The 21,329-nt window shown below is 66.6% G+C and overlaps 5 protein-coding genes across 6 annotated transcripts; 3 read left to right on the top strand and 2 right to left on the bottom strand.

Annotated features, from left to right (window-relative positions):
- The first annotated feature begins 69 nt into the window (after window positions 1-69).
- On the top strand, window positions 70-2,128 carry AMT (aminomethyltransferase). Of its 2 annotated transcripts, XM_058813052.1 has the most exons (8): window positions 70-374; window positions 449-529; window positions 632-763; window positions 935-1,013; window positions 1,118-1,263; window positions 1,353-1,533; window positions 1,645-1,800; window positions 1,902-2,128. In XM_058813052.1, exons 1-8 carry the CDS (start codon window positions 87-89, stop codon window positions 2,078-2,080), a joined length of 1,242 nt encoding a protein of 413 aa, XP_058669035.1. In that variant the 5' UTR covers window positions 70-86; the 3' UTR covers window positions 2,081-2,128. The 2 variants fall into 2 exon arrangements, with proteins under 2 accessions (XP_058669035.1, XP_058669036.1); XM_058813053.1 differs by lacking the exons at window positions 935-1,013; window positions 1,118-1,263.
- Window positions 2,129-2,186: 58 nt separating this feature from the next.
- Window positions 2,187-3,065, bottom strand: TCTA (T cell leukemia translocation altered). Its single transcript, XM_058813171.1, has 2 exons — window positions 2,734-3,065; window positions 2,187-2,282 (listed from the first exon to the last, which is right to left on the bottom strand). The coding sequence occupies exons 1-2, from the start codon at window positions 3,063-3,065 to the stop codon at window positions 2,240-2,242; spliced, it is 375 nt and encodes a 124-aa protein (XP_058669154.1). The 3' UTR covers window positions 2,187-2,239.
- A 299-nt stretch (window positions 3,066-3,364) lies between these two features.
- UBA7 (ubiquitin like modifier activating enzyme 7) lies at window positions 3,365-11,546 on the top strand. Its single transcript, XM_058812903.1, has 24 exons — window positions 3,365-3,405; window positions 3,503-3,668; window positions 4,407-4,541; window positions 4,609-4,715; window positions 4,901-4,991; window positions 5,101-5,242; window positions 5,347-5,444; window positions 5,551-5,697; window positions 5,777-5,935; window positions 6,102-6,209; window positions 6,288-6,368; window positions 6,453-6,608; window positions 6,707-6,872; window positions 6,950-7,146; window positions 7,369-7,433; window positions 7,585-7,759; window positions 7,873-7,947; window positions 8,304-8,498; window positions 8,619-8,753; window positions 8,841-8,927; window positions 9,002-9,193; window positions 10,825-10,926; window positions 11,005-11,105; window positions 11,393-11,546. The coding sequence occupies exons 1-24, from the start codon at window positions 3,365-3,367 to the stop codon at window positions 11,517-11,519; spliced, it is 3,048 nt and encodes a 1,015-aa protein (XP_058668886.1). The 3' UTR covers window positions 11,520-11,546.
- Window positions 11,547-11,713: 167 nt separating this feature from the next.
- Window positions 11,714-13,912, bottom strand: INKA1 (inka box actin regulator 1). The gene is made up of 3 exons (XM_058813157.1): window positions 13,767-13,912; window positions 12,829-13,072; window positions 11,714-12,583 (listed from the first exon to the last, which is right to left on the bottom strand). The coding sequence occupies exons 1-3, from the start codon at window positions 13,910-13,912 to the stop codon at window positions 11,714-11,716; spliced, it is 1,260 nt and encodes a 419-aa protein (XP_058669140.1).
- An 819-nt stretch (window positions 13,913-14,731) lies between these two features.
- CDHR4 (cadherin related family member 4) lies at window positions 14,732-20,518 on the top strand. Its single transcript, XM_058813132.1, has 20 exons — window positions 14,732-14,783; window positions 15,159-15,179; window positions 15,314-15,510; window positions 15,582-15,744; window positions 15,824-15,909; window positions 16,025-16,120; window positions 16,527-16,630; window positions 16,703-16,839; window positions 16,920-17,085; window positions 17,173-17,323; window positions 17,621-17,723; window positions 17,917-18,132; window positions 18,209-18,348; window positions 18,433-18,580; window positions 18,654-18,856; window positions 18,938-19,077; window positions 19,156-19,191; window positions 20,148-20,214; window positions 20,305-20,335; window positions 20,463-20,518. Exons 1-20 carry the CDS (start codon window positions 14,732-14,734, stop codon window positions 20,516-20,518), a joined length of 2,313 nt encoding a protein of 770 aa, XP_058669115.1.
- Window positions 20,519-21,329: the final 811 nt, after the last annotated feature.

The following is a 21,329-nucleotide window of genomic DNA, read 5'->3' as shown; positions in this document are numbered from 1 at the left end:
GGCCGGGGCCAGGGCCGGGCGGACTCCATGTCCCAGGCGCCCCGGGGCCGGTCCGAGCCGTGCCGGGAGGGAGGAGGAAGAGGAAGATGCTGCGGGCGGGCTGCCGCGCCGCGCTGTCCCGCCGCCCCCCGGGCTCGGCGCCGCGGAGAGAGGCCGGGGGTACCGGGGCCGGGGGCAGCGGGGCCGGGGGTACCGGGGCCGGCGAGGCGCGGCTGAAGCAGACGCCGCTGCATGCCCTGCACCGGGACCGCGGCGGGCGGATGGTGCCGTTCGCCGGCTGGAGCCTTCCGCTGCACTACGGGCAGGGCCACCTGCAGTCACACCTGCACACCCGCCGCCACTGCTCCCTCTTCGACGTCTCCCATATGCTGCAGGTAGCGGGGTCGGGATGAGGGGCTGGAGCAGGGGGGCGGCCGCGCCACCTCACAACCCCCCTGGCCCCTTGCAGACCCTGGTGTACGGCCGGGACCGCATCAGGTTCATGGAGAGCCTGGTGGTGGGGGACATCGCCGAGCTGAAGCCAGGACAGGTAGGGGGCACTGGGCAGGCACCCGGCATCCGGTGGGGTCGGAGGTGCCCGGGATGCCCTGGGAGGGTGCAGGCAGCCTGCCAATGCCGCCGTGACCCGCAGGGCACCCTGACGCTGCTCACCAACGACAAGGGCGGCATCACGGACGACCTCATCGTCACAAACACGTCAGAAGATCACCTCTACGTGGTGTCCAACGCCGCCTGTGCTGACAAGGACTTGGCCATCTTGAGGGTATGGGCTGCCTGAGCCCCGCGGGAGGTGGGACAGGGAGAAGGACTCAGTGGGAATGAGTCCTTCTGCCTTTTGGTGACACCGGTGTTGCGCAGGGTGAGGTGGCCATGGCCACGCGTGGGGCTGGCACTGGCCTGGCCCCCGTGCTAGCAGCCACTGTCACCCTGGCAGGACAGAGCGGCGCAGCTGCAGGCCACGGGCAGTGATGTGCACCTGGAGGTGTCAGACAATGCGCTGCTGGCTCTGCAAGGTAGTGGGGGCCCCACGCAGGCCTGCCCTCCTCCTGCCCTCCCTGTCACCACCCTCCCCACCTGCCCCCCTTCCCTGGGCACTTCCCACCACCTGCCTCCCCAGGTCCCTCCATGGCACGGGTTCTGCAGGCAGGGCTGTCGGATGACCTGGCCAAGCTGTCCTTTATGAATAGCATCTCCACAACCGTGTTCGGCGTGCCGGGCTGCCGGGTCACGCGCTGTGGTTACACTGGCGAGGATGGCGTGGAGGTACCCAGGGAACTGTGCCAGCATCCCTGCTGTGGTACCAAGGCAGGGGAGGGCCGTGCCCCACTGACCCTGCCCGTGTCCTGCCCTAGATCTCGGTGCCCGCGGCGCGGGCAGTGGAGCTGGCCGAGCAGCTCCTGGGTGTCCCCAATGTGTGGCTAGCAGGGCTGGCAGCCAGGGACAGCCTGCGCCTGGAGGCCGGGCTCTGCCTCTACGGCAATGACATCGACGAGACTGTCACCCCTGCTGAGGCCGGGCTGATGTGGACTCTGGGTATGTCCACCTCCACCTCCTCCTTGGGGCAGGCAGAGCAGCAGGGTGTCCCCAGTGGGTACAAGGGGACCAGTCAGGCATCACCAACCCTCACCCATCTCTACCCTGCAGGGAAGCGCCGGCGTGTGGCCATGGACTTCCCTGGTGCTGCTGTCATCATGGCACAAGTGAAGGAGAAGCCAAGGCGCAGGCGTGTGGGGCTGACGTCGGTGGGACCCGCCATCCGGCCCCACATGGCCATCCTGGGCCCTGAAGGCAGGCCTGTGGGTAGGTGGGGGCACTGGGGCTGGCATGATCCTGAGCTGGGGCCATGGCACTGACAGGGGCTGGCCAGGCCCCATTCACCTCCCTGTATCCTCACATCCCAGGCACAGTGACCAGTGGATGTCCCTCTCCCTGCCTGGGCAAGAACATCGCCATGGGCTACGTGGAGGCAGCGCACAGCCGGGCTGGCACCGAGCTCACCGTCGAGGTGCGGAAGAAGCAGCACCCTGCAGTCATCACCAAGATGCCCTTCGTGCCCACCCAGTACTACATGGCGAAGTGAGGCCAGCCCTTGCTGTGGGCACAGTGTCTCCAATAAACACCCTGTCCCATTTCCCTGGCCCCCTCTCTGTTTATGGTGGCAATGCCAAAACAAGGAGCAGCAGATGGGCACAGCACTTTAATGGTGTTGGCAATACCCAGCTGGCGGTCCTGGTGCTGCTCACTCCCGGTGTGTCTTCATGGGCTCTGTCGCGGGGCCATCCCTGCAAGAGAGAGAAGCAGCGTGAGCACAGCCGGGGCAGCACCAGCACAGCACCCGGGCACTGAGGCAGGCACCGGCCTGTCCGTGTGGGTGGGCAGGGCTGGGGGCCCTCACTGGGGCACACTGCTCTGGGGTGCAGCTGGGCAGGGTGGGGAGCTCAAAGGTCGGGGGCACAGCTTGGGGGACACTTGTCAGAAGCCACAGCTGGGGGGGCTGACCGGGGCCGGTGTCGCAGAGGCCCCATCCGGAGCATACCGGGCAGGCGAGCGGTCACTGGGCTGTACTGGTGCAGGGTGCAGCTGGGGGAACGCTCACTGGGTGGCACTGGGCAGGGGCCGCTCACCGGGCTGCGCCCCGAGAGCGCTGGCCGGGCGCGGGGGAGGGAGCCGGGCAGGCCCGCGGGGGTCAGCGGGGAGTCAGCGGGTTTGGGCCCGGTAGCGGCCGGGACTCACCGGGGCGGGCAGTGCCGCTCGGCGGCGCCGTTGCGTCCCGCCGGGCCGGCGGGGGACAGGGAGTGCGCGCGGGGCCGGGAGGGCGAGGCCCCGGGAGCGGTGCCGGGGGAGCGGCGGCCGGAGGGGCCGGTGCGGTAGCAGAGCGCGGCCACCGCCCCGCCGTAGGCGCGCCAGGCCAGGCGGACGCCCAGCAGGCTGATGCCCAGCCAGAGCAGCAGCAGCTGGCACAGCGCGGCCCGCACGTCCTGCGCCGCCCACTCGGCCGCCAGCTCCCGGCCTAGCGCGGCCAGCGCCCGCCACGGCGGCAGCCAGCCCGCCGCCACCGCCGCCATGGCCGCGGGGTACCGGGCGAGGCTGCCGGGGAGGCGGAGCCTCTGCCCGCCCGCACCGCCGCCACAGCGCGGACCCCGGGGGCGGGGCCTCCCCTGCCGCCTGTGATGTGGGGCGTGGCCTCGGGGGCGGGGCCTCCCCTGCCGCCTGTGATGTGGGGCGTGGCCTCGGGGCGGAGCCTCAGAGCGCCAGTTTGGGGGCGTGGCCTGCCCCGTACCCGCCGCCATGCTGCGCTGTGGGGGCGGGGCATTGCGGGGTTGGCTCCGCCCCGGGGTGTGGCCGGTCGATGGGTGGGGCTGTCATGGCGGGAAGCGAGGAGGAGGCGCGGTACTCGCGGCAGCTGTGAGTGCGGGCACCGGCACCGGAGCGCCACAGGGTCGGGGCAGGGCGCGGTGCAGCGGTGTCGGCCTCCGCTGACGGCCCCCGCCGGTACCCGCAGGTATGTGCTGGGCGGCGGCGCCCGGCGGCTGCCCGAATCGGCGGTGCTGGTGTCGGGGCTGCGCGGGACCGGAGCGCAGGTGGCGACGGCGCTGGTGCTGGCGGGGACCGGCTGCGTCGTCCTGCACGACTGCGGTACCGTCTGTGTCGCCGACCGCACCCAGCAGGTACCGGCGGGGCCGGGCGGGGCTCCTGGGGACAGGTACGGGTGAGGTTCACAGGTGAGGATCTCATAACAGGAACTAGCGAGGATGCCGGCAGTGGGTGCAGATATGGGTGGGGATCCCAATAATAGGTACAGTCAGGGGCCCCAGTAACAGGCAGAGGTACAGGCAGGGGCCCCAGTAACAGGCAGAGGTACAGGCAGGTGTCCCAGTAACGGGTATGGGCACAGGTCCCAGAGTACTGGTATGGATGAGGGGCCACATAATGTGTATAGGTATTGATAAGGGTCCTGGTAATAGGTACAGACTTATATGGGGGTCTCAGTATCAGGTATGAGTATGGAGGGGAACCCCAATAATGGGTACTGGCAGCAATCCCAGTAACAGGCACAGGAATGGATGGGAAGGGCCCATAACATACACAGACAGGTACGTACAAGGATCTTGGTGCAGGTGCACACTCAGTGGGAGTCCCAGTAACAGGTATAGATGTGCCTGGGTGTCACAGTAACAGGTGCAGGTGGGAGAATCACTGTTTGCAGGTATGGGTTTGGGGTGAGGGGCTTCCAATCACCAGTACAAGCTGGGGAGGCTGGTAAAGCACAGGGTGCCCTTCATTGTCACAGGTAAGGTCCTTAGCAGAGGCCTCCTCCCCACTGCAGACAGGGCCTGTGGAGCACCCCACAGTGGTGACCTGCACCCCAGACCCATAGGGTGTCCCACCATGTGTCCACTTTGCAGTTCCTCCTGAAAGAGAGCGATCTGGGCCAGAACCGTGCCAAGGCGTCCCAGCGGGCCCTGGCTGAGCTGAACCCCCATGTGGTGGTCAAGGCTCACACCGGGGAGCTCTCGGAGGCTTTCCTTGCCTCCTTCAAGGTGAGCCTGCATGCTGGCACTGGGGGGAGCCCCAGGATGGCAGCGCTCGCTGACACACCTGGCACAGGTGGTGGTGCTGACCGAGTCCCCGCTGGAGGAGCAGCTCCGCGTCGGGGACTTGTGCCATGCTCGGGGCATCTGCTTCATTGTGGCTGACACCAAGGGGCTGGCAGGGTAAGGGGTCTCATGGGGTCCTGCACTCACTGTGGGTCACCTTGTCCCCAGAGCCCCAGCCCTGCACTGCAGCCCTTGTCCCCCATAGCCCTCTGGCAGTGCTGCTGGGCCTGGGCAGGACATGGCAGTGCTGGGGCAGCTTGGTGGGGCACTTCCTCTGGCCAAACCTCGCCTGTTCTCTCCAGGCAGCTGTTCTGTGACTTCGGGGAGCACTTTGTCGTTGATGACCCAGCAGAAGGGGATCCAGTGTCTGCTGCTGTGGAGCACATCTCCCAGGTAGGAGGGACGGCAGCCCCTGCAAGTCTCCCAAAATTGCTGCCTCCTCCACTGGCTGTATGCCACCCTAATCCAGTGCCCCACTCTCACGTAGCCTTCCCCTCCTCAGGGCAACCCAGGAGTGGTGACACACATGGGGACAGAGAACAGCCATGGCCAGCTCTTCCACGACGGTGACCTGGTGACATTTTCTGGCGTGCAGGGGATGACAGAGCTCAACGGCCATGTGCCTGTCGCTGTGCATGTGCTTGGTGAGACCTCCAGGGGGATCCTGGCTGCCCTAGCTCAGGTTTGAGCAACTCACGGGTCCTTGGCAGTGACCTTGATGTGACATCTGTGCTCCTCTTGTCCCCAGATGCCTTCAGGCTGGAGATCAGCGACACCAGCTCCTTCTCGCCCTACCGCTGTGGGGGTCTGGTTTCACAGGTGCAGCAGCGCCAGGAGTGTTCTCATGTGAGTCCTTCTCGGCCCCACGGTGCTGCCACCCGTGCTGGAGCACTGCTGTGCCACACTGGGCCCCAGGAAAGCACTCACCCAGTCCTTGGTGCTGTGCTGGCAGAAGTCCCTGTGCCAGGCACTGGCGGAGCCCAAAATCCAGGTGGCCAGTCCCGAGGATCTGCCCCGCAGCCGCAGCCTGCACGCCGCCTTCCAGGCCCTCCACGCTTTCCGCAGGGAGCGGGGCCGCCTGCCCCGGCCCAGGGCACCCGTGAGTCCCTGTCCTGCTCCCGCCGGCCCTGCCGAGCCGCCCCGCCCTGCCGGGCACTGCCTCTCCCCTCTGCCCGCAGGCGGATGCCGAGCGGCTGCTGGAGCTGGCGCGGAGCCTGCGGGCACAGCAGGGTCCCCTGGACGAGGACATCGTGCGCGCCTTCGCCACCGTCAGCGCCGGGGACCTGTGCCCCGTGGCCGCCGTGGTCGGGGCGCTGGCGGCGCAGGAGGTGCTGAAGGTGAGCGGGGCGGGGTCCCGCTGGCCATGGCTGTCCGGTGGCGTTTCGTGGCCACGAGAGGGCACCTCCTGCCCGCCTGGGGACGGCGGGTCCGGCGGCAGGGCTGCGGCGGGGTGAGGGGAGCGCCCGCCGGCCCCCTGCCCTGCCCACGGGCTGTTCGCTCCAGGCCATCACGAGGAAGTTCGTGCCCCTGGACCAGTGGTTGTACTTCGATGCCCTGGAGTGCCTGGCGCTGGCGGGGGCTGCGCACCTGACAGAGGTGGACTGTGCCCCGGTGAGACCCCGTGTCCAGCCCCTCCCGGCTGCTGGGGTGCCGAGCCTGCTGTGCTCACACAGCTCCTTGTCCCGGCAGAGAGGCTCTCGCTACGATGGCCAGATTGCCGTCTTCGGGGCCAATTTCCAGGAGAAGCTGGGTCACCAGAAGTACCTGGTGGTGCGTGGGGACGGGCCGTGGGACTGGGAGGCTGCGGAGCATCCAACAGGCACGCAGGGAGCTGCAGCATCTCTGTCCTGACAGGTGGGAGCTGGTGCCATCGGTTGCGAGCTGCTGAAAAACTTTGCCATGATGGGGCTGGCGGCGGGGCCGGATGGGGAGCTCATCGTCACCGACATGGACACTGTTGCCCTCTCCAACCTCCATCGGCAGTTTCTGTATCGCTCAGCAGATATATCAGTGAGGCAGCATGACCCAGGGGCTGAGCTCACCCCAAAGGGCATCCTGGCTGTTCCAGGGGCTCCCTAGGGCTGCCCACCCCTTCTCTGCCCTGGCAGGAGCCCAAGTCGGTGGTGGCCGCAGCAGCCGTGCAGCGCATGAACCCTGATGTCAGAGTGACCGCTCACCAGAACCAGGTGGGACCTGCTACCGAGATGCTCTATGGGGACAACTTCTTCCAGCGCCTGGATGGCGTTGCCAGCGCCCTGGACACCATAGAGGCTCGTGAGTGCCAGGAAGGGCGAGGGGGCCAAGCCTCTGGACCTGCTGCCTGGGGCCCCAGCACTCCTGGCTCCCTGCAGGCACCTATTTGGAGAGACGCTGTCTGCGCTGTCGCACACCACTGCTGGACTCGGGCACGGAGGGGACACGGGGGAACGTGCTGGCCATGGTACCGTCCCTGACTGAGCCTCTGAGGCCAGCCAGCGCCCCCAGGGATGGCGCCTTCCCCATGTGTACACTGCGGCACTTCCCCCGCACCATCCAGCACACCCTGCAGGTAGGCTGAGCTGCCCCAGCCACAGCACCCAGCGAGGAGGCACCGGGATCTTTGTCTTCCCCTTGTCCCCTCCAGTGGTGAGCCATGGGCAGGATATGGCCCCAGCTGCTTCCTGCTGGCAGCCTGAGTACTGCTGCTGGCCCTGCCAGAGCCTCCCCCTCCCCTGGGCTTGGGGGCATAAGGGGGAGGTCCCAGTGCTCAACACCCGTTTCTCCTCCACAGTGGGCCCGTGATGAGTTTGAGGGGCTTTTCCAGCTACCTGCAGAACAAGTCAACCAGTTCATGGAGTGAGTGGACTTTAGGGGCAGTGACACTGGGAGAGGAGCTTCCAGCTCTGCCAGGGCACTGCTGGGAATGGGGAGAGGGTGCCAGATGCCACATCCCACCCAATCACAGGATTGCTCTTGGGCCAGCACGAGCAGCTGCCTGTATTTGCAGGGACCAAGCTTTCCTGGAGCAGCAGCTGCCCGGGAAGGTCCTGGAGCAGGTGTGGGAGAGCCTGCGGGAGCAGCCACGGGACTGGCGGGACTGCGTGCGCTGGGCACGGCGGCGCTGGCAGCGCTGCTACCACGATGCCATCGCCCAGCTGCTGCACATCTACCCCCCGGAGCATGTGAGCCCAGCAGCACAGGGCTGGCACCCCCTGCACGCCCGTCCCTCCAGCAGCCACCTCGCTGCAGCCAGGGGCACGCACTGCTGGGCCTGACTCTTCTCTCCCTGTGCCAGGAAACCAGCCCGGGTGTCCCCTTCTGGGCAGGGGACAGGAGCTGTCCCCATCCGCTGACATTCAACCCTGACAATGTGAGTGCAGGGAGGAAGAGCTGTGGGCAGAGGGGGAGCCAAGCCTGTGCTGGGCATACTGGGAATACTGAACTGTAGTTGTGTTTTCATACTGGGAATACTGAACTGCTATGTCTGCCACAGCCTGTGCAGGGCTGCCAGGTCCTGGGCTGGGTCTGTCCCTGTCCCCTCAGTGAGGGCACGGCAGGGGACAGCTTGCACATGCTGTGTGGCCAGAGGAGGAGGAGAGGCTCCTCCACCTCCACTCTGGGGCAAAGCCAGGCAGTTCTACCAGCTCGGGGCAGTGCTGGCAGCCCTTGGCTATGTGGGACCACCCCAGCAAGGCACCCCATGGCCACCCCTGTTATACTTCACAGGACACCCACCTGGATTATGTCCTGGCTGCTGCCCACCTCTTTGCCCAAGTGCACAGGGTGCCACCATGCAGGGACCGGGCGGCCATCCAGGCCATGCTCCGTGATGTGGTCCTGCCACCCTTTGCACCCCAGGAGGGGCTCCAGATCCCCCTCACAGAGGAACCCACAGAGGAGGTACAAGTTCCCACAGGTGAGGTTCCCAGGTATGTTCCTGTGTCCAGCCTGGTGGTGGTGGGGCTGTGGCTTCTTGTCCCTGCTTCAGCACCCAAGATGACCCAGACCAAGGTGGGGGCACCCAGCAGTGCCACAGAGCAGGAATATCGCATCCCTGTGCCCCCAGATCACAGGCAGCTGACAGAGCTTACCCAGGACCTGGTGCAGTGGAGACAGGAGCTGGTGGGAGATGAGGACACACAAGCACCCTTGATGGAGCCCATCCACTTTGAGAAGGTAACAGAGCCAGGCAGGTTGCCCTGCTCAGCCTGGGGGGGCTGATGTCCCCATGGGATGCAGATGTCCCCCCACTCTTCCCCACAGGACAACGATGTCCACATAGACTTTATCACAGCAGCGTCCAACCTGCGTGCAGAGAACTATGGCATCTCCCCTGCCAAATGGCAGAAGGTGAGAGGGGCAGCCTGTGGGGTCAGGAGTCCCTGTCCCGTGTGGGGCAGCTGGTGACACCCCGCTGTCCTCAGAGCAAGCGGATTGCTGGGCGGATCGTGCCCGCCATCATCACCACCACGGCAGCCGTGGCTGGGCTGGCGTGCCTGGAGCTCTACAAGCTGGTGTGGGGCTGCCAGGAGCTCGGCTGCTACCGCAACAGCAACATCAGCCTGTCTGCCTGCCTGCTGCTCCGTGTGCAGCCCCCGCCAGCCCACACCTACCGGGTAGGACCCTCTTCCCTGGGAAACTGCAGGTGGGGACACCCAGGGGCCAGTGGCACCTCTGTGGGACAATGTCAGAGGGAGCCAGGGGAAAGGAAAGGAGGTGGCCACGCAGCAAGGGCAGCCCTGGCCATAGCACTCCAGAAATGGATCTGCATGCTGCAGTGGGCTCGGAATGCTCCAAGGCTCCAACCAGCTCCTTCCCCTGCATGCCCCCCCCAGCACTGAGACACTGCCACTGTCCCATTGGGATGCTGTGATGCTCTAGGTGCCCATGGGGCTGGGACAGCCCCAGTGCCCCATGGCAGGCCCCACGCTGAGCCCCACAGCCGGGCTGGGAGCCGCTGCAGCCGCACTCATCTGGCTTATGGAAACCAGCTGCGGCAGGCAGAGAGCAGCTGGCACCGGGCCGGGAAGGGCCGCCCAGGGGAGCGGGGCCGGGGGTCCCGGCGCTGGGGAACCAGGGAGGGAGGGCGGGGGTGGGGGCAGGCCCAGATTGGGACCGTCTGGGCTATAGAGGCCCCTTTGTCTGGGGGTTTATGGCGTGCGAGGCAAGGCAGCCCTTCCGGCACGGCAGGAAGCGCCGATTGGAACCAGATTGGCCCGGGGGGCCCAGGGCCAGGGGCAGGAAGAGGGGGAGGGAGGGAGAGAGGGAGGCGACTCCACTGCCTTGCGCCGGCTCCAGCACCACCTCGGGCTGATGGCTGCCCCACGGCCCCCTCAAACCCTATGCCCATCCCTGTGCCATCCTGGCTGCAGTGTCCCTGGGTTGGCATCGTCCCTGGATGGAGGATGCTGCTGGGTCTGGCCGTGCCCTCAGGTCCCTGCAGCAGCACCCAACACCTCCATGTGCCAGGGCGAGGACACCCGGTGTGACATTTCACACCCGGCTGCTTGGCTGTGGTGGGAACACATGTCCCCAGGGCTTGCTTGGTGTGACCTATGTCCCCATGGGGACCTGGGGAGCCCATGCTGGGGGCCAGCCTTGTCCAGAGGAATATGTTTCCCAGGGCCAGAGCAATGCACTTTGGTGGAGGGCCAGGCCATGGCTTTCCCTTTGTGCTGAGCAGTTGCTGCCCCGGTGAGGAGGGGGTTAAGCCCTTCTCTGCACCAGTGGGATAAGTGCAGGCAGCAGAAGGCGGAGGTGAGAAGGCAGCAGAGAGCAGGAGGGAGAGTGACCAGGTGTGAGCACCCCTCCCAAGCGGGGCTGGGGCCAGGCGGGCAGTGCTGGCGCTGCCTGCAGCGAGGGCAGATGGCCGAGCAGCCCTGCCAGACGGCCCCGGGCTTGGCACCACAGCAGCCTCCTTGGGCCGGAGCAGGGGTCGTGGGGCCACAGGCATGAGAAGAGGTGATTGTGTGGGGCTGGGCAATGCCTCAATGGCCTTTTGTGCGCTGTCCTGGCCCAGGGCTAGGGGCAGTGCTGGCCCCACACTGACACTGACCCTTAAGTGGACCCCTGCAGTGCTGGGGGGATAGCTGTGTCCCTCATTTCCCCTGCACCACCATGGTGCCCCCATCACCCTGCCCATTTGCCTGCCCTGGTGTCCCCAGCCGTTGTCCTGCAGCAGTCGCTGCCCCACGGGGCTGGGCAGGCAGGAGCTGGGGTGCCAGTGCTGGCTGCCACCCCCTGGCAGTACGGCGGGCGGGAGTGGAGCTGCTGGGACCGGCTGGAGCTGCGGGCAGTCGGCGCAGATGGACAGGCCATGACGGTGCAGGAGGTGCTGGACTGGCTGCAGGTGAGCCCAGCGCTGTCAGAGCTCAGTCAGGTCACCCTGGGGGATGCAAGGACAGATCCTGACACCCACCTTTTGCAGAGGATACATGGCTGGACCGTGACCATGCTCCTGTGTGGTGACACCGTGCTCTATGACAGCAAGGCAGATGCAGAGACCCGGGCCCGGCAGCAGGCACAGAGGTAGGTCCAGAGCTCCAGGGCCCAATCCTGACCCGGGGGGGGCTTCCAGCCCCCACTGCCTCAATCCTGAGCCATTCCAGCTGCAGTGCAGCTCCCAGCCAGCTGCTGGATAAACATCCTGCCGGCAGCACTTCCCGTGGCGGGACCCCTGCCCGGCCCCTTGCTGTCGGCCCCTGCATCTCACCAGCCTGGCCGGACACCCCTGAGGGGCCCAGGGCACCCCCGGAGCACTCAGCCAGCCTTGGGGGACAAGCCAGTGTCCCCAAAACCCCCTTCTTCTGCTACAGGTTATCTGAGAGCTTGGAGGATGCCAGGATGCCGCAGCAGCAGGACCTGGAGCTGCTGTATATGTGCGAGGGAGAGGATGCTGAGGCTGAAGATAGCCGTCCCCCTCTCCTGTGCTCCCTGCCTTGAGCAAGGGCCCAACCCCTCCTGTCCCATGCAATAAACGCTGCAGGCTGCAATAGCCCTCCTTGCAAAACGCTCCTGCTTGCCCCTGCCTGGAGTCGGGGCACAGGCACTCCCTTTGATAAACGCTGCGGCGCCCAGACCGTATAAAACGGGGGTTTATTTACAGGGTGGGGGTGCGGGCCGCCGCAGCAGCCGGGCTAAATGTAGCCGATAACGTCGTTGCAGATGATGGGCTGGCGGCTGCGGCTGTTCATCAAGGCGGTGAAGCGGTGGAAGTCCGTGGCCAGCTGGGCGATGTTGCTGTGCGACTGGTGGAAGCAGGCGCCCTTGGGCTGTCCCCCCAGCCCCAGCGGGCAGGAGAAACGCTTGGTGGCGTCGCGGCCCCCCGGCCGGGCACCGTCGGTGCCCCGGGGCCGGGCCATGCTGGCCAGCTTGCGGCGCACGTTGCCCGAGAGGCTGAGCAGGAAGGCGGGAGGCTTGGCCAGCCGGCGGGAGGGCTCGGCGGGGGCCCGGCGGCGCGGCTCGGCGCCCACCTCGGGCAGGTCCATCCAGTTCTCCACCAGGTCAGCGAAGCAGTTGTCGCCCAGCACCAGAGGCTGCCGGTTCCGGCTCTGCGACAGCAGCGCTACGGTCCAGTCCTGCGTGTCGGCGGGCTCCAGGGCCCGCCACTGCTCCAGGCAGGCGTCCGAGGTGGATTTGGGGCGCACACGGCGGGCGGGGGCGGGCGGCGGGGCGGCGGGGCCGGCGGAGAGCCGGTGTGCCCGTTGGCAGGGCAGCAGATGCCGGCGCCGCACGGGCGCCTCCTCTTCCCTCCACGTGCCCCCCGACGCCTCCGAGTAGCCCGAGTCGAACTCCAGGCTGCGCTCGCTGGCCGGGGGGGAGCGAGCGGCCGGGCCGCCTCCTTCCTCCTCCTCGCCGCCGGGGTCCAGGCTGCAGGCCGAGTCCGCCGCCGAGGCGGGGCGCGGGGCGCGGGGGGCCGGTCCCGAGGCCCTGCCGGGCTGGGGCGGTGTCTGCCGCGTGCCGTGCATGTGCGCCCGCGGCGTCGGGCCCGCGTCCCGCCGGCACCACTGCAGGGAAAGGGAGATCAGCACAGGGCCAGCACCGCCATCCCCATCCCGTCCCCATCCCCATCGGCACCCCGCGCCCCCCCGCCCCGGCTGGTGGGGGCTCCGCTGGCGCAATGGGCGTGCGGCAGGGTGCGGAGAGCGGGCCGCAGGTCCCGGCTTGCCTCCAGCCCCGGGCCCCGCTTTCCTGCGGCTCCTGCGCGGAGCCGGCCGGCGTGCAGCGGCTTGTCGGGTGAGCAAGCAGGTACCCAGCCCCGGCCGTGCCTGCGGGAAATGACAGAGGGCCACGGCACGTAGGAGCGGGCGCTGCACTGCCCCCCCGAGAGCCCCTCGAGTGCCTCCTTCTCGGCGGGGAGGCGGCCGGGACACCCCTCCGGCAGAGCCCCACTCGTGGCACGGGGCCAGCGGCAGCCCCGGGGCACCCGCGGGTGCTGGGGTGGGGCTCTGCCCCCGCGCCTCGGCAGGGCCACCCACCCACCCTGCGCCCTCCAGCTGGGGACACCCCAGGTGACGTCAGGGTGCAGCCCGGCCTGCGCCCAAGGCCCGGGACCCCCCAAACGCCGGGAAATACGGGGACCAAGGCACGGCCGGGCAGGCGCTGGAAGGGACTGCTGGCTCCCGCAGCCGGGCCGCTCCTCGCTCTTGAATTCCTATTGTCTGAACCCAAAAGCAGGGTGTTACGTCCGCTTTCCTTTCCGCGTTGGAGTCGCGGGAAGCTGAGTGTGCAGGAGGGATTGCTTCCAGGACCGATAATTCCGTCCTCTCTGCCTGGCCCTGACACAGCTGCAGGACTGTCCTTGTCCCTCTCCGCGTCCCCGTGCAAATCCCTGTCCCCCTCCCCGCTGGCTGGGACCCTCTCATCCAGCCCTAGTGGCAATGTGCCACCACTCCGAGCCGCCCAGTCCTGCCGCTGGCCGGGAACACCGGGGCAGCCGGTTGTGAGGTGCTGGGTAAGCATGTGGCAGGCCCAGGAGAGCCGAAGGGCCACCCTGTCACCGCCGTCCCTCGGGGCAGCCCAGGTGGGAGGCAGAGTGGCAGCTCCGGGGGCACGGTGCCGCTGGCACCTTGACAGCTGCACACTGTGCCCGCTGGCCACCCGTGCCCCCGCACCGCCAGGGTCCCACCGGGCGCACACGTCCCCGCGCCGCCTTTGGCCTCTCCTGTAATGTCACGGCCTTGATGTCACCGGCAGCGCCCGGACGTCACGGCAGTCCCGCAGTCCCGGGGCGGCGGGGCGCGGTGGTCCCGTCCCGTCCCGTCCCGTTCCCTCCCCGTGCCCGCGGCGGCACTCACCCGGTCGGCGCCGAGCTCGTCTGGGCGGGCGTTGTGCATGCCCGGTCCTGCTCCGCCGGCGCCGCTCCCGGCCCCGCTCCCAGAGCCGCCGGTGCCGGTGGCGGAGCAGCAGCAGCAGCGACAGCGGACGGAGCGCCCGGCCGTGCCCGCCGCCTCCCGGCGCTGCCCGGCGGCCCCGCCCCGCCCCGCCCCGGCCAATGGGGCCGCCGTAACGTGAGCCCGGCCCGCACGGGCACCACCGCCCCGGGGCCCCGCCCCGCCCACGGACCCCTCCCCGCCGCCCCCGGGCCCCGCGCCGGGCACCACCCGGGCACCGCCGGGCCAGGCGGGGTCCGTGTCCCGGCCGGCGGCACCCTCAGGCACCGGGGGGCCCGCAGCTCGGTACGCCCCGCTGGGAAGGAGGGCAGCCCCGGTACAGAGTCCTGGTGGAGGCATCCCCGCCGGCACCCCGCGCCACCGGGCTGCCAGAGCCGGGCTGGGCGCTGGAAGCGGGAAGGGAAGAGTGACCCGGGCCGCCGTGCCCGTTAATTGGGAACTAATAGCGCTTAATGGGGATCCCGGGAGAAGCGCCACTGGTTTGCAAATGAACGAGAACACGGCCAAAAATTACCTCCCAGCTAATTTTCCCGGTTCCCGAGCGTGCCGCGTGGGGTGGCAGCCGAACCCCACGGAGCTGCGAGCGGCACGGAGGGGCTGGGAACGGCGGTGTGCAGAGCCGGGGGCACTGGAGCCGTGCCCTGTCCCTCCCCTGGCCGGGCCGGCCACCACGGGTGGGGATGGACGGCATGACGCCGGGCTGGGGTGGTGCCCAGCAGCCCTGGCAACCGGCTGCAGCTTGTCCCAAACACACAGCGAGCCATGGGCATGCACGGACACCTCACCTTCCTCCTCCTCAGCCTCTGTGCCCCGGGTAGGTGCTTCAAGGTCGCAGTGTTCGGGACACCTCTGGGTGTGGGTGGATGACTGAGAGGAAGGGAAGAGGCTCTCCTCGGTTGCTCCCACATTCCTGGGGCTGACCGCAGGATGGGCAGAGGGGTTGGCAGCTGTCTGACTGGGTTGAGACGGGGAGGGGGCATCACACGAGCATGCTCAGGACATTGCCCAGGTGTCCTCAGGGTGTCCCCAGCATTGCCAGGATGTTACTGGGGCTTCTTTGTGGCATCACTGTGGCATATCCAGACACCAGTGGGGTTTCATCAGAGCATCTCAGAGGGAATTCTGAGGCCTCCCCAGGGGATTCCTAGGGCACACCTGGCAGGCTGTGGTGACACTCTCCTCTTTGCAGGGACTTTCGTCAGAGCAACAGGTAAGAGCGGGGTGCTTTGGACCCAGCCGTGTCTGCCAGGGAAAGCTGTGCCTGCACTGGTGCTTGGCTGCAGGAGCAGAGCTCCGTAAGCACAGCTGGATGAGCCATCAGTGCTCCCTGGGGTCTTCCACCAGTCCTGCCTGACCTGCCACGTGTGGTGACCCTGAGTGAGGACACAGTGCCAGGCACCCGCGTCGCTGAGGCGACCGTGTCCTGCAGCAACTCAAGCAGCAGTCCCAATGTCACCCTGCATAGCATCGAGCCCGAGCACCCCTTCAACTCCATCGCCATCAGCTCTGACCCCACGGATTCCACCACGTTCCGGGCAGAGGTGTGGCTGGGGAATGGGAGGGGGGCAGGAGCTGGCAGGCGCCCTGCTGAGTGCCTGTGTCCCCATGGCAGGTGACACTGCGTGCTGGCGCAGAGCTCGATGCCCGCCGGGTGAACCAGTACACACTGATCCTGCGGGCTGCTTGTCCTGGTGAGGATGAGGTGGAGGAGCGGCTCTTTGTCCGGGTGACAGCAGGGCACGTGCTGCGCTGTGACACCCTCTTTGCCAGCCCAGGTAGGAACAGGGGGCACAGGGCAGTGGGGGCTGTGGGTGCCAGCCAGCACTGAGCTCCCACAGCTGTGCTCTGCTCCAGAGGCTGATGTGGTGCAGGTGCTGGCAGATGTGGCGCCCCAGACACCCCTGTACGTGGTGCTGCCACAGCCACTCGGTGGGCTGACGGTGAGTGGCAGCTCCCTGGGGGCCACACCCCCACAGAAGGGAGCAGCCTTGGGGACAGCAGAACCCCAGGTATGGAGGAGTGGGACAGGGGTTCCCATCACCCTCCTTTCTGCAGTTCAGGCTCCGAAACCACAACACACCACTCACGCTCACCCACCGGGGCCTGGTCCTGGCACCTGACAATGGTTTTGATCCCAGCAAGGACACCCAGGTGGGCACCAGCACTGCCAGGCTGGTCACAGCCACCTCTCAGTCCACTGGGGCTTAGCCCCTCCCTGGCCACAGCTCTCCACATCCTGCTCTGCCCCCTGTCTCCCCCAGGACCCACAAGTGCTTCAGCCCTGTCCCCATCCCCTTCTGCATATCAAGTCCTGTCCATGTCCTCATCCCTGTCTGTATTCCTGTTCATTCTAGTCTTCAGCTCATACTTATCTCCATCTCCATGTCTCTTCCCACCTCTGTTCCTACTCCAAGCCCCATTCTCATCTCTTGCCCCCTCTCCTTTGTCTCTGTTCCTGTTTCTGTTCCCATCCCATCACTATTCCTGTCCCCGTCCCCATCCCCATCCCCATCCCCACCCAGGGCTGTCCCACAGCTGCCCTGGTGCTGGCCCACAGACATTCCTATTGGACATTGAGGTGATGGATCGTCACGGGCACAACTGCAGCAGGGCTCTGAGGGTGGAAGTGCTGCCATCACGCCGTCCCCGCGTCACCTTCCCGTGAGTGGGGCTGGCCCAGGAGGGGGGTGCTGGTGGCACCAGGCCGTGCCACAATGCCCATTTCGCCTGCAGTGAGCCACACCGGGCTGTGACGGTGACAGAAGGCATTGGCCCCAGGGAGGTGGTCACACAGGTTCATGCCAGAGGGAACAATGTCCGCTATGCCATCCTGGCTCCCGTGGCTCCCGTGCTCTTTGCCATTGACGAGGGTGAGCAGGGCAGCAGGGATCCCCAGTGACACCCTGTCGGTGTCACTGTGCCCAGTGCGAGGCCATGGCTGCTCCTGCAGAGACAGGGGAGATCCGCAGCACCCGGCGGCTGCCGGCGAGCCGTGCCCACCTGCTCATCCGGGCTTACAACGCGCTGCACCCCGACGACCACGCCACCGCCACGGTCAATGTCACCGTGCAGGGGACAGACCGCCTGGCACCGAGATGTGTCCCAGCCATCTTCGTGTACGGTTCAGGGAGGAGCAGGGTGCGTGGAGTCTGCTAAATCCAGGACATGGGACAGAGGCTGAGCTGCTGGCTGCCCCGCCACAGGTCCCAGGTGCCCGAAACCATGTTCCCTGGCAGCACGTTGGTGACATTGAGGTGCACCGGCTCCACCAGCACTGATGGGTGTCTGCACTATGCTCTCGAGGGGCCTCCCTCCTCCCTCTCCCACTTCTGCATGGAGGGGCCACAGCTGAAGGTGAGTGGGGCCACGGGCAGTGCCCAGGTGGACAACAAGGCTAGACCATGAAGCCCAGTGGGACAATGGGACCCTGTGACATGTGCTGTCATGCCAGGTTCTGAGTCAGGGCTCCCTCTCCCCAAGTCCTGCTTGTTCTCCTCACTTACTCCTTCCTTTTCCCCTGGCATCACAGCCTTGTGGGACAGCCAGGCTTTGTGGGACACTCTGGCTTTGCAGATCATCTGAGCTTTGCAGATCATCTGAGCTTTGCAGAGTGCCTCAGCTCAGCCTGAGTCTCCCCTCCTGGCTTGGCAGGTCAACACCACCCTGGACTATGACTCGGAGGCCGTGGCTGCTCTGGGCTTCCAGTTCACAGCCACCATTGTGGTGACAGTGGGAGGGCAGCCCCGACAGAGCAGTGAGTGCCCATGTCTCTATGGTGGGAAAACACCTCTCCCAATCCCCAAACCAGCAGATCACGGAGGAAACATTCCTTCCCTGCTGCCCCAGAGATGCCCACCCCAGAAGTGGTGCCTCCGTCCCCATGTCACCCAGCCTGGCACGGACTGTGGGGTGGTGCCAGCCTGGCTGAGCAGCTGTGTGCCACACAGCCCGTGTGCCCGTGCTGGTGACGGTGACACCTGTCAATGAATTCAGACCGGCGTGCCCCAGCAGCGCCACCTTCACCGTGCCAGAGACAGCAGCTTTCGGCAGCGTGGTGGGGCGTGTGGCTGCCACTGACCGTGACTACCCCCAGGACAGCCTGGAGTACAGCCTGGAGGGGGGCCCTGGCCCCGCACAGCCCTTCTCCATCGACAGGCGCACTGGTGAGCCCCCTGCCCCTTCCCCAGCCCCGCACACCCATGGCACCCACGGGCTCCCAGCAGCTCACGGGTCCCACAGGCGAGATCCGCGTGGTGGGAGCCCTGCACTCGCAGCAGCACAAGAGCTACAGGCTGGTGGTGCGGCTGACGGACACCCACCATGACCTGGACCCGAGGAAGAGGCAGAGCCGTCTGTGCGATGTGTCTGTGCGCCTGCAGGTGTGAGGGCAGCCCGCTGGGTGGGCTGTGGTGGGGGCCAGGATTGGGGGTGCCCACCCCACCGCTTCCCCCTGCTCCCGGCAGGCTGTGCCGGACCAGCTGCCGGAGTGCACCCCCGAGGTGCAGGAGCTGCGGATCACGGCCGGGTCCCCGGGCAGCCGCCAGCCTGTCACCCGCCTGCTGTGCCACGGCGGCCCCGACAGCGCCCCGCTGACCTACACCATTGTTGGAGGTGAGGAGCGGCCAAGGCACGGCACAAACCAGCCCTCGCCGTGCTGTGACACTGAGCAGACCCTCTCGCCCAGGCAATGAGGACGGGCGCTTTCGGATGGAGGGGAACACCCTTGTCTACCTGCCCAGTGCCCGAGCCGAGCCCCAGCCCTCTGTCCTGCTGGTGGAGGTGGGGGGCGGCTCTGGTGGCCGCCGCCGCAGCAGCCTGGTGGCCCTGGTGGTGCAGGTGACCCCCCGGAGCACCCCGGTGCCAGCCAGCACCACCACCCAGCACACGGTGAGCACAGCCCGTGACCGGGAGGAGCTCCAGGGTCCCTTGGAGCACCTTCCCATGGCCCCTCACCCCCTGCCTCCACAGACGCTGCAGAAGGAGCCTCTGGTTGTCCTGCACACGGAGGCAGTGTGGCACCCGCCAGCCTGGTTTGTGGCCGTGCTGACCATCTCTGGTGTCCTGCTGCTGGCCACCCTGGGCTGCACAGCCCGGAGCCTGCTGTGCAGGTGAGCCCCAGCCCTCCTCATGGCACGGCTCAGTGAGCAGGGCTGAGGGCTCACGGCTGCCTTCTGCTCCTCCCACAGCAAGCGGGCCCCTGGCAAGCTGTTCCCGGCCAAGAGGTGAGTGCTGCATGGCCAGGGTGGTCACATTGGTGGTTGTATTGTCCTTGCAGGCAGCCGGGGAGACACAGCACACAGGGTGTGTTTAATATTCTCTGCATTTGGCTGTGGCTTGCTGTGCCAGGGAGCTTTCTCTGCCCAGGGCAAGGGTGCAGCCCTGATGGGGGCTATGGAAGCAGAGAGAGCAATTTGGTCAGTAGACCATGATGTTGGGGCACAAACTCTGCAGTGGACAGGGTGGGATGGCACAGTGCTGGTGCAAGGCTGGGTCCTGTCACCAGGGCTGAAGTCACTGCAGCTCACCAGAGGAGCCCCTGTTTGGCTCAAATGAGCCCCATTTGTCAGGGAAAGCTCCCAGGGAAGAGCTGAGCAGGCTGCACAACCCCTGGAGGATGAGTGATGGTGACAGAGGACAGAGGACAGCCTGGGCAGATGCTAGAGCAGCCTGTGCCAAGTGTCTGCACAGCAAAGAGGGGACATGCAGGCCCATGGCAGGTCACCTGCAGTGGCATAACTGCCCCGAGGCGATGCATAGCAGGATCCAGGTTCATTGGCAAGGTTGGGGATGCAGTGCTTGGTGACACTGGGACTGTAGTGACCATGCAAGGGAGAAGACCCAGGGTCAGCCCCTGTGGGTGGCCCTGGCAGCTCCCCCAGCACAGCATCCTCCAACACAAAAGTGATGCGTGCCGGCACATGGCAAACAAGCAGATGTGGTGGCAGATCTGCTTGGTGCTCAGGCACTGGTGAAAGGTGGTGGTGCTTGGGGGAGCACAGCGCTGTCACAGTCCCCTCCTGTGCCAGGGGACAATCAGGTAGGTGGACGATGGGCTTAACAGGGTGCAGCTGGCAGGGCAAAACCTGGCTGGCAAGCCTCTCCCAGCAGCATCTCTTGGGGCTGAGGCTGGCAGCCCATCACTGGCAGCATTCCCTGCCTTCCCCTCTTCCTTCTGCAGCTCCTGGGGTGTGGTGGAGCACGGCAGGGACAAGGAGGAACAGGGACACCCACATGCCAGCAGCCCAGTGAGTGTGTGGCAGCGAGGGTGGGTGCCCTGCCAGGGGGGCAGAGGAGCCCTGTGGCCCTGAGCAGCCTCTCCCGTCTCCTCCCCACAGGGGCAGCTCGATGGCCACGCTCAGGACCCACGTGAGTGCCCTGTCCCACAGCCCCACCAGCCGGCTCTCGTTGTGCCCCCCAGGGCAGGGGAGTTTGGGGACAGCAGGGACGGGGACCAGGCCCACAGGGCAGTGACTGAGCGCTGCCTCCATCCCAGGCGCCGGCAGGGATTATCTCTTCCGCAGCGTGACCGGGGCTCGGCGCTGGATCTGAAGGGGGCTCCTTGTGCCCCGTAGCACCCGGAGCAGTGCTGGGCAGAGCACCGGGCACTGGCACACAGCTGGCGCAGCCCCGAGGAGACCCATCCTGTGTGGTCAAACCTGCTGCACACGGGGTGCAGCCACACCCTGAGCCGCCTCAGCCGGTGCGGAGCTAATAAATGTGTCAGAGATTGCACAGGCGGCTGTGATTGCCTCAGGGGGTCCCGGAGCAGGGCAGCGCTGCTGTGGCTGTCCTGCTGCGGGGGTCATTAGCACTGTCTCGTCAGCCATGTGGGTGCCGTGACCCGGGACAAGGATTAGCAGCTGGTTTGGCACTGAGAAAAAGGTTGCGAGAGCTTTGGCCAAGTCTGCTTCGCTCACAGAAGCATCTCTGTAGCCTCTGGATGTGACCCAGCCGGAGCAGTCCACAGGGAGGTTATCCGGGGCCAGAAAACTCAGCCACGGGTAATTTTGAGCCACTTTTGCCCCGAGTCCCGTGTCCCCCTCAAGCTCTGCTTTGTTACAGCGCTCGCAGGCGCGAACGGCTGGGATGAGCAGCTGGTGGGCAGAGGGGATGGGTTGATAATTGGGAGGAAAAGTGAATTAGCGTGGGTGCAGGTGAGAGGGACGCCGCAGGAGGAGCTGGGAGCGGCGGGAGGCTTTGAAGGCGTCAGCCAGCGGGAGGTGGGAAAGCGGTGATTTGAATTTCAAAGGAGCGCGCCACGGGACGCCTCCCCGGCAGCTCCCGGGGAAATGAAGCACTGGCGGGATAAGAGGGAAGAGACTAATTTGGGGAGTAGGTGACTAAGGGGAGGGAAGGGGAA

Source organism: Ammospiza caudacuta, chromosome 12 (assembly GCF_027887145.1).
Source record: "Ammospiza caudacuta isolate bAmmCau1 chromosome 12, bAmmCau1.pri, whole genome shotgun sequence".
NCBI classification, from domain to species: Eukaryota; Metazoa; Chordata; class Aves; order Passeriformes; family Passerellidae; genus Ammospiza; species Ammospiza caudacuta.
The sequence above is the reverse complement of the archived record's forward strand: the minus strand, read 5'-3'. Positions and strand labels throughout refer to the sequence as shown.

Bases quoted from the DNA above. Each gene is read 5' to 3' on its own strand.
- TCTA (XM_058813171.1), bottom strand. From the start codon at position 3,065: ATGGCGGCGGTGGCGGCGGGCTGGCTGCCGCCGTGGCGGGCGCTGGCC. The intron at 2,283-2,733 runs GTGAGTCCCGGC...TCTCTCTTGCAG, and splicing joins GAGCGGCACTGCCCGCCCCG to GGATGGCCCCGCGACAGAGC.
- INKA1 (XM_058813157.1), bottom strand. From the start codon at position 13,912: ATGCACAACGCCCGCCCAGACGAGCTCGGCGCCGACCGGGTGAGTGCC. The intron at 13,073-13,766 runs GTGACATCAAGG...GGGTGTCCCCAG, and splicing joins GTGACGTCCGGGCGCTGCCG to CTGGAGGGCGCAGGGTGGGT. The intron at 12,584-12,828 runs GTACCTGCTTGC...CTTTCCCTGCAG, and splicing joins GCAGGCACGGCCGGGGCTGG to TGGTGCCGGCGGGACGCGGG.
- UBA7 (XM_058812903.1), top strand. From the start codon at position 3,365: ATGGCGGGAAGCGAGGAGGAGGCGCGGTACTCGCGGCAGCT. The intron at 6,210-6,287 runs GTGAGACCCCGT...TTGTCCCGGCAG, and splicing joins CAGAGGTGGACTGTGCCCCG to AGAGGCTCTCGCTACGATGG. The intron at 7,760-7,872 runs GTGAGCCCAGCA...TCCCTGTGCCAG, and splicing joins ACATCTACCCCCCGGAGCAT to GAAACCAGCCCGGGTGTCCC.
- CDHR4 (XM_058813132.1), top strand. From the start codon at position 14,732: ATGGGCATGCACGGACACCTCACCTTCCTCCTCCTCAGCCTCTGTGCC. The intron at 18,133-18,208 runs GTGAGCCCCCTG...CGGGTCCCACAG, and splicing joins CTCCATCGACAGGCGCACTG to GCGAGATCCGCGTGGTGGGA. The intron at 20,336-20,462 runs GTGAGTGCCCTG...CCTCCATCCCAG, and splicing joins TGGCCACGCTCAGGACCCAC to GCGCCGGCAGGGATTATCTC.
- AMT (XM_058813052.1), top strand. From the start codon at position 87: ATGCTGCGGGCGGGCTGCCGCGCCGCGCTGTCCCGCCGCCCCCCGGGC. The intron at 530-631 runs GTAGGGGGCACT...CGTGACCCGCAG, and splicing joins CCGAGCTGAAGCCAGGACAG to GGCACCCTGACGCTGCTCAC. The intron at 1,801-1,901 runs GTAGGTGGGGGC...CTCACATCCCAG, and splicing joins CCCTGAAGGCAGGCCTGTGG to GCACAGTGACCAGTGGATGT.